Raw genomic sequence first — 10179 nt, forward strand, 5'->3', positions numbered from 1 at the left:
CAGGGGAGGAGGGAGATGTACCATTGAGCTCATTGGGGAGGGATGTACCATTGAACTCATTGGGGAGGGATGTACCATTGAGCTCATCATGGAACACATCCATCCTGGGACAGGCTGAACAGAGACATGCACAGGAATTCCTCGAGAATTCAAACCCAAACTCCATCAATAAACACATCAATTTGCACCCCATTTACCATCCTCTGAGAAAAAGAACCCGAAGTGATACCACCCACTGTAACAGACCAAGATACCTAAACAGAAAGTGGGTACAGAATGCCAGCGCTTCACCAGAGGCTCAGTGATGATGTTCCCTGGGACAGTGGCAGAACATCAGAGAACAAATCTACCAGCTCAGTGAGCAAACCTACAACTTCAGGGGAATATGGTGGAATTGACATTGAAGCTTTATTGATGACTGGTTCACCACTGGTTTGAAGAATATGTTTGCTGTAAATACCTTGTTAGTTTAGAATCTATTGAGAAACCGGGTCACACTCCCTTCTCTTCACCGGAGACTCTCACTGAAGATGTTACCTCATCATGGTGACGAAGCGTCTGAAAACAAACCTTCCAGCTCAGTGAGCTAACTTATCATCACCCTGAGCTACAAATCTTCTCAAATATTGCTGACACACTCCTAATCTCCTGAACAGCAATAAGAGATATACGTTGATCATTGTTGGTGAGTGAACAAAATTGTTGCACATTTGGTGTGGCTCAACCGGTGTTGGGATTGGATTCCCATTTGTCACTGCTCCTTCACCGTCACTGGGTCGGAATCCTGGAATTCCCTCCCTCAGGGACATTGTGGGTCAACCCACAGCACATGGACTGCAGCGGTTCAGGAAGGCAGCTCACCCCCCACCTTCTCAAGGTGGCAATGAGGGAGGGTCAACAGATGTTGGCCCAGCCAGTGATGTCCAAAACCCCTCAGTGAATAAAACAAAATCCAGGGTCTCCAACCGTCTCTTAATATCACGTGGAGTGAATTGGATTGGCTGGAGACTGGGATCTGTGACGCTGGGATCACTGGAGGAGGCCGAGATGGATCATCCACTCGACACTTCTGACTGGAGATTGCTGTGAAAACTTCAGCCTTGTTCTTTGCCCTGATGTGCTGGGCCCCTCCATCATTGAGGAGGCAGACCCTCCTTCCTCAGTGAGTTGGTTAATTGTCCATCACCATTCACCACTGGATGTGGAAGGACTGCAGAGATGAGATCGGATCCGTTGTTTGTGGGATTGTTTAGCTCTGTCCATCTCTTGTGGATTATGCTGTTGGCCATGTAAATAATCCTGTTTGGTATCTTCACCAGGCTGACACCTCATGCCCAGGTCTCCCTGGTGCTGCTCCTGGCATGCCCTCCGACAGTGGATTGGCAATAACCACCATTGGGGTAGCTTTTGAATTTGGGGTTTTGTTCAAGTTTCACCATCTGCCACAGGAGGATCCAAACCCAAATCCCCAGTATATTTCTGAACAAGAATTGAGAATTAACTCTATTTCTCTACCAACAGATGCTGCAGGCCTGCTGAGTTTCTCCAGCATTTTCTGCTTTAATACCCCAGAATTCTGGATTACTTGCCCAGTGACCATACCAGGGCAGCACCTCTCCAAGTTGATACTCACGACAGTAGCAGGGTCAGCGATATTCACAGCACCAGCAGTACTCAAGGTGTGACACGCTGCTGAACGCCACCACAGGAGCAGACGGTGCTTTGGTGCAGTTTACAGTCGTGGGAGTTTAGGTGATCAATTCCACGTCGAACCCTACTGGCAAACTGCCCAGGAAGTACTGAACTCTTTCAAGGGAGGACTGTGTAACTTGCTCGAGGCAAGACGTGGACACAATCATTAACACAACCAGCTCAGGCACAGCCCTTCATTCAATCTTACAGCTTTCTCACTGCAACAGATTGGATGCAGAGTCCATCAGATCAGGGAATGTTGAAATCATAAAACATTCTGGATGTCATACAATGACTCTGCAAACAGATACCATTCTCCCCAGTGATTTGCTGTGTGTTAACCCTCTCCAACTCAACACTGCCCCTAAAATTAACCACTTATTCCCCATCTCCTTCCCCATTATACACTGTGGGGACATGGTGTTACTCCCCCAGAGAGTCAGAGCTTCAGATATTCAAAACAATGACCACGAGCAACTCTCCCTCTGGGTACCAAGGTGAGGGGTGGTGGGGGCTTTGGGGGTGATACTGAGTGGGAGGGCAATCTGAGGTGCCAGCTGCTCAGAGAGTAGGTACACAGTATTGAAGGAGAGAGTGCCTATAGATATAGACCATCCGGTCATGATTACATTCCCAGTGGTGTTCCCTACATGCCGGGAGGAGTGACCTTCCCCAGGTATTTCGATGAGCCTGTGAAGATCATCAGGAGATGTTAATGATACAGTACTCACCACGATGGCATCACTGGCTCCAGTCGAGAGGAAGATGTTGTTCGGATCAGCAGGGATTCCTCCATCTCGAGTCTCTATGTATTTAGCCACAGTCTGTCGTACACACTCCAGACCTTGACTGGCCGTGTAGGCACCTGGGTGAAGACATTGAGAATGTTCAGTCGGGCTGTGATCGGCTCCCAGACTATAGCACAGTGATCACAGGATCCCGATCCCACTCCTGTGTTGGTGTCTTGGAAGCTGAGGTACAGTATTCTCTGACAATCTGATGTCGTGTTATTAGGTCTCTGGTAGCACAGTGGGTAGTGTCTGTGCCTCTGAGTAAGAGGGTCTAGATTCAAGTCCCATCTTGGGGCTCAGTGGCCAAGCAAGGGGTGTTATTAACACCGGCCGAAAAGGGTGGCGCTGGAAAAGCAGCCGTCAGGCATCATCTGAGGAGCAGGAGAGTCAACATTCTGGGCATAAACCCTTCATCAGGAATGTGGAGGGAGGAGAGGGATGAGAGATAAATAGGGGGTGGGGTGGGGCTAGGGGGAAGGTAGTTGGGAAGGCAAGAGGTAGGTGGGGATGGGGGTAATGGTGATCGGTCGGTGGGGAGATGGCAGTGGATAGGTGGGAAGGAAGATGGACAGGCAGGACAGGTCATGAGGGCAGTGCCGAGTCAGAGGGTTGGATCTCGGATGAGGTGGGGAGAGGGGAGATTTGGAAACTGGTGAAGTCAATGTCAATGCCGTGTGGTTGGAGGGTCTCAAAGCGGAAGATGAGGCGGTTTTCCTCCAGTTGGCAGGTGGCTTGGGTTTGGCAGTGGATGCAGCTCAGGACTTGTATGTCCTTGGGGGCATGGGAAGGGCAGTTGAAGTGGTGGGCCACAGGGCAGTGGGTTGGTTGGTGTGTGTTCCAGAGATGTTCCCTGAAATGCTCCAGGGAATTCCCTGTCTCCCCGTACTGTCGGTACAGGTTGTGGTGCTGTGGGGACAGGTTGCCGTGCTGTGGGTACAGGTTGTGGTGCTGTGGGGACAGGTTGCCGTGCTGTGGTACAGGTTGCCGTGCCGTGGGGACAGGTTGCCGTGCCGTGGGGACAGGTTGCCGTGCCGTGGGGACAGGTTGCGGTGCCGTGGGGACAGGTTGCGGTGCCGTGGGGACAGGTTGTGGTGCCGTGGGGACAGGTTGATGATGTCGAATAGTTCGACATCGTATCCCTGCAAACCTCATCCTTTCGGAAGGATTCTGAATTCTCAATACTCCAGCTCAAAGTCCACTGTCCCTTGTGCCTTTCTGCCCATCGACCCTACCACCATTTAGATTTAGATTACTTACAGTGTGGAAACAGGCCCTTCGGCCCAACAAGTCCACACCGACCCGCTGAAGCGCAGCCCACCCATACCCATACATTTACCCCTTACCTAGCACTATGGGCAATTTAGCATGGCCAATTCACCTGACCCGCACATCTTTGGACTGTGGGAGGAAACTGGAGCACCCAGAGGAAACCCACGCAGACACGGGGAGAACGTGCAAACTCCACACAGTCAGTCGCCTGAGTCGGGAATTGAACCCAGGTCGCTGGCGCTGTGAGGCAGCAGTGCTAACCACTGTGCCACCGTGCCGCCCTAATGACGAGTCTGGTCAGAACAAAGCCGTTTGGTTCCTCAAGCCTGTGATGGCTCTTTGAAAGAACGTATTTTGTTTGTCCCATTCTCCTCTGAGTCATACAGCACAGACACAGACCCTTCAGTCCAACCTGTCCATGCCAACCAGATATCCCAACCCAATCTAATCCCACCTGTCAGCACCCGGCTCATATCCCTCCAAACCCTTCCTATTCATATACACATCCAAATGCCTCTTAAATATTGCAATTGTACCAGCCTCCACCACTTCCTCTGGCAGCTCATTCCATACATGTACCACCCTCTACGTGAAAAAGTTGCCCTTTACGTCTCTCACCCTAAACCTATGCCCTCTAGTTCTGGACTCCCATACCCCTGGAAAAAGACTTTGCCTATTTACCCTATCCATGTCCCTCATGATTTTATAAACCTCTATAAGGTCACCCCTCAGCCTCCGACACTCCAGGGAAAACAGCCCCAGCCTGTTCAGCCTCTCCCTGTAGCTCAAATCCTCCAACCCTGGCAACATCCTTGTAAATCTTTTCTGAACCCTCTCAAGTTTCACAACATCTTTCCGATAGGAAGGAGACCAGAATTGCACACAATATTCCAACAGTGGCCTAACCAATGTCCTGTACAGCCGCAACATGACCTCCCAACTCCTGTATTCAATACTCTGACCAATAAAGGAAAGCATACCAAACGCCTTCTTCACTATCCTATCTACCTGCGACTCCACTTTCAAGGAGCTATGAACCTGCACTCCAAGGTCTCTTTGTTCAGCAACACTCCCTAGGACTTTACCATTAAGTGTATAAGTCCTGCTAAGATTTGCTTTCCCAAAATGCAGCACCTCGCATTTATCTGAATTAAATTCCATCTGCCACTTTTCAGCCCATTAGCCCATCTGGCCCAGATCCTGTTGTAGTCTGAAGTAACCCTCTTCGCTGTCCACTACACCTCCAATTTTGGTGTCATCTGCAAACTTACTAACTGTACCTTTTATGCTCGCATCCAAATCATTTATGTAAATGACAAAAAGTAAAGGACCCAGCACCGATCGTTGTGGCTGTTCACTGGTCACAGGCCTCCAGTCTGAAAAACAACCCTCCACCACCACCCTCTGTCTTCTACCTTTGAGCCAGTTCTGTATCCAAATGGCTAGTTCTCCCTGTATTCCATGAGATCTAACCTTGCTAATCAGTCTCCCATGGGGAACCTTGTCGAACACCTTACTGAAGTTCATATAGATCACATCTACCACTCTGCCCTCATCAATCTTCTTTGTTACTTCTTCAAAAAACTCAATCAAGTTTGTGAGACATAATTTCCCACGTACAAAGCCATATTGACTATCCCGAATCAGTCCTTGCCTTTCCAAGTTCATGGACATCCTGTCCCTCAGGATTCCCTCCAACAACTTGCCCCCCACCGAGGTCAGGCTCACCGGTCTATAGTTCCTTGGCTAGTCCTTACCACCCTTCTTAAACAGTGGCACCACGTTAGCCAACCTCCAGTCTTCTGGCACCTCACCTGTGACTATCAATGATACAAATACCTCAGTAAGAGGCCCAGCAATTACTTCTCTAGCTTCCCATAGAGTAGAAGGGTACACCTGATCAGGTCTTGGGGATTTATCCACTTTTATGTGTTTCAAGACATCCAGTACTTCCTGCTCTGTAATATGGACATTTTTCAAGGTGTCACCATCTATTTCCCCACATTATATATCTTCCATATTCTTTTCTGCAGTAAATATTGATACAAAATACTCCTTTAGTATCTCTCCCATGTCCTGTGGCTCCACACAAAGGCAGCCTTGCTGATCTTTGAGGGGCCCTATTCTCTCCCTCGTTACTATTTGTCCTTAAGGTATTTGTAAAAACCCTTTGGTGTCCATGTTGAATATAATCCCAAACTAAACTGGTTCCAGCCGCCTGCTCCTGGCCCATATCCCTGCAAATCATTCCTATTCATGGGCTTATCCAAATGTCATTTTAACTCTAATTGTGACAACATCCACCACTTCCTCAGCAAGTTCATTCCACATGCAGACCACCCTCTGTGGAAAAGATTTGCCCCTCATGTATATTTAAAATCGCTCTCCTCTCAGTTTAAAACTATACCCCTTAGTCTTGAAATTCCCCTGGGGAAAAGACAACTCCCATTAACTGACCCATATCCTTCGTGATTTTATAAACTTCTGTCAGGCCTCCTCTCAACCTCCTACATCCCAGCCCATCCGACCTCTCCTTATAACTCAAACCCTCCATTTCCAACAAGGTCATAGGAAATCTTTCCTGAACCCTGTCCAGTTCAATAATGTCCTTACTCTAACAGGATGACCAAAATTGGACACAGTATTCCAGAACAGGTCTCACCAATGTCTTGGACAACCTCAGCATTGAAAGCTTTCTTGTCAAACTACTCCTTCCAAACAGTGTACCACCTCTCACTTTTCAGGGTTAAATTCTATCTGTCACTTATCTGCCCATTTGACCATCCCCTTTTATATCTTCTTGTGGCCCAAGGTTAATCACCTGACCAAACTTTGGGTTATCCATAACCTTACTAATCCAATCCCTGACAGAGTCATCTATATCATGTATATAAGTGATGAATAACAGGGGACCCAGCACAGATCCCTCTGTCACACCACTGGACACCAGTTTCCAGTCACTAAAGCTGCCTTCTGTCAACACTCTCTCGGTCTCCTACAACTGAGCCAATTTGGAATCCACTTTATCTAATGACCCTGTATCCCGTGTGCATTGCCTTCTTGATAAATCTCTTCGGGGGACCTCGCCAAAGACTTTTAACTACAATACTGTCACCTATACACCTAGTCACCTCCTCAAAAACTTTAATCAGATTTGTTAGTCATGACCTCCCTCTGAATATCCCTGATCAAGCCTTGCCTCTCGAAGTGAAGGGAGATGCTCTCTTTCAGAATTTTCTCCAACAGTTTCCCTATCACTGATCGAGACTCACTGCTCTATCGTTCTCAGGCTTATGGCTATAACCCTTCTTAAATATCAGAACCACATTAGCTGTTCTCTAGTCCTCTGGCACCTCCCCCATGACCTGCAATCTCCTTCCTTGCCTCCCACTGCAGCCTGGGACACAATTCATCCGGACCTGGAAAGTTGCCAACACCTCACCCTTCCCCGTATCAATTTACTGATGAACCTCACAGTCTCTCCCCTGGGCACCATACCGTCATCCTGATCCTGTTGGGTGAAGGCTGATTGGAAGAACTGGTTGAACACTCTACCAACATCCTCTGGCTCCGCCCATAGCTGTGCCCTTGGTCCCTAATGATCCCTGCTCGTTCCCTGGCTATCCAGTTCCCATTGATATACTTACAGAATATTTTGGAAGTTTTCCTACTTTGACCAGCCCAGAGCTTTCTCATTTCCCCTCTTTGCTTTCTTATGCTTTTGTAAAAATCCTGTGACAGGGTGAGGGCATCACCAGTGGGCAGCATTTATTGCCCAGAGGGCAGTTGAGAGTCAACCAATGAAGAGCTTATCCTCGAAACGTTGATTCTCCTGCTCCTCGGACGCTGTGCTTTTCTAGCACCACACTTTTCCACTCCAATCCCCACCCTCCCGTTCTCCCACATTACTCTGGGTCTGGAGTCACGTGTAGGCCAGACCAGGTAAGGATGGCAGTCTCCTTCCCTAGAGGACATTGGTGACCAGATTAGCAATGGATTGATAGTAGTAATTATAAATCCCAGATACTTACTGAAGTTGAATTCCACCATCAGGGGTGGGATTCAAACCCGGGTACCTGGAACATTACCTGGGTCTCTGGATTAACAGTCCAGTGATAATACCACTAGGCCATCATCTCCACTTTCTTAAACTCCACCCTATTCTTTCTGTACTCCACTAATGCCTCAGCTATTTGCTCCTCTTGTACCTGCTAAAAGTGTCTCTTTTCCTTCTCAGTATATCCTGACCATCACTGGGCGGGTTCCTCCTTCTGATCACCCTCAGAGGGAGCAGGCTGGCTTGGCTCATTCCCTCCCCATTTCCCTTATGAAAGCCTCCCACTGCCCTCCTGTAGACTTCCCCACTAGCAGCTGTTCTCAGGCTGCCCACTCCAAAATGTGGTTTTGCCGCGTTTATTCCTTTGTCCATAAGCAGTTTCAGGTGGACCGTGTTGCCATCACTATCACTAAAATGCTCCCCATCGTCCTCCACCACCACCTCAACTGCCTGTTCAGTTTCATTCCCAGAGTTAGGTCCAGAACATCTCTGTCCCTTGTTGGACCCTGCATGTATCGCCCTGAAATGTTCTCCTGTACACATTTCTGTGAAACCCAGGCCCTTAACACTCTGTCTATCTGCTTGCCCTGCCTCTCTGACTGCACATTCCAGGTCACAACAATTTCACATCCAAACAAACCTTTCCCCTGGTCATCACTGGTTCTTTTCCTAATTACCAAGCCTCCTGCTACTGATGGAGGAGAAAGTGAGGTCTGCAGATGCTGGAGATCAGAGCTGAAAATGTGTTGCTGGAAAAGCGCAGCAGGTCAGGCAGCATCCAAGGAACAGGAGCTTCGACGTTTGGGCATAAGCCCTTCTTCAGGAACCTGCTAGTGATAACAGCTTTCCCATTATAATCTATCCAAACCCTTCGCCATTCCAAAGATTTCTGTTCAAGTTTCTCTTAACTTTCTCAGGTTCACAAGGAACTATCCTAGCTTCTCTCATCTCACTCAGCATTTTCAACAAAGGTTAATCCCTTTTTGGTACCTCCCCATGCTATCCCTGAATGACTCCTTTTCCAGGGTGCAGGAATCACTGATGTTTACAAATCAGGGCTTCTCTTTCTCTTCTTAGTTCGGGAATAATTGAGAGAGGTGGGCTGATTGTTGATTTGTCTCAGAGTACAAGAGATGTAGGTAAGTGGGAGGATAACTCCGGCGTGAGAAAGCTTCCTCAACACTGCCACAAAGCTACCTCAGAATGACTAGCTCCCTGTACAAGAGGGGTCGGGGTTGGTGGACATAGTAAAAAGGTATACAGAGACAGAAGAGAGAGAAAGGGAGCACGGGAAGATAAGAATAGGCTGACAGGGAGAGGGAGACGAGATGAGACAGGTTGGCAGAGGAAGTGGGTGCAAGGACAGTGAGGGAGAGAGAGCAAGAGAAATAAACACAGGACAGAAGTAAGAGGAGGAATGGTAGTGGCAGGGAAATGGGGAGAGTGAGTACGTGCAGGTGGGAGAAGAGGAACTGAAACAGTGACAAAGTCGAAAAGCAGCAGCGGAGCTAACAGAAGAGAGCAAGAAGAGAGAGGAGAGAGACATAGACAGAGAGAGAGAGAGAGAGACAGACAGACAGACAGAGAGAGATAGAGAAGAGAAAGACCGAGAGAGAGAGAGAGAGATGAGAAAGAAAGAAAGTCATTTATTAATGACTTGGAAGAGGGAGTCAAAGGGTGGGTCAGTAAATTTGCAGATGATACGAAGATTGGTGGAGTTGTGGACAGTGAGGAGGGCTGTTGTCGGCTGCAAAGGGACTTAGATATGATGCAGAGCTGGGCTGAGGAGTGGCAGATGGAGTTCAACCCTGCCAAGTGTGAGGTTGTCCATTTTGGAAGAACAAATAAGAATGCGGAATACAGGGTTAACGGCAGGGTTCTTAGTCAGGTGGAGGAACAGAGGGATCTTGGGGTCTATGTACATAGATCTTTGAAAGTTGCCACTCAGGTGGATAGAGCTTGTAAGAAGGCCTATGGTGTATTAGTGTTCATTAGCAGAGGGATTGAATTCAAGAATCATGAAGTGATGTTGCAGCTGTACAGGACCTTGGTAAGGCCACATTTGGAGTACTGTGTGCAGTTCTTGTCGCCTCACTTTAGGAAAGATGTGGAAGCTTTGGAGAGGGTGCAGAGAAGATTTACCAGGATGTTGCCTGGAATGGAGAATAGGTCGTACGAGGATAGGTTGAGAGTTCTCGGCCTTTTCTCGTTGGAACGGCGAAGGATGAGGGGTGACTTGATAGAGGTTTATAAGATGATCAGAGGAATAGATAGAGTAGACAGTCAGAAACTTTTTCCCCAGGTACAACAGAGTGTTACAAGAAGACATAAATTTAAGGTGAAGGGTGGAAGGTATAGGGGAGATGTCAG

At 48.2% G+C, this 10179-nt stretch overlaps 1 protein-coding gene across 2 annotated transcripts in view; it reads right to left on the reverse strand.

Annotated features, from left to right (window-relative positions):
* Window positions 1-10179, reverse strand: part of LOC132816187 (alanine aminotransferase 2-like) — a 209533-nt gene that overhangs the window by 22909 nt on the left and 176445 nt on the right. For both annotated transcript variants that reach the window (XM_060825683.1, XM_060825682.1), the window contains exon 5: window positions 2424-2557. In XM_060825683.1, the coding sequence (XP_060681666.1) occupies window positions 2424-2557 (134 nt within the window). The remainder of the gene's footprint in view (window positions 1-2423; window positions 2558-10179) is intronic.

This window comes from Hemiscyllium ocellatum, chromosome 5, assembly GCF_020745735.1.
Source record: "Hemiscyllium ocellatum isolate sHemOce1 chromosome 5, sHemOce1.pat.X.cur, whole genome shotgun sequence".
Classification (NCBI taxonomy): Eukaryota; Metazoa; Chordata; class Chondrichthyes; order Orectolobiformes; family Hemiscylliidae; genus Hemiscyllium; species Hemiscyllium ocellatum.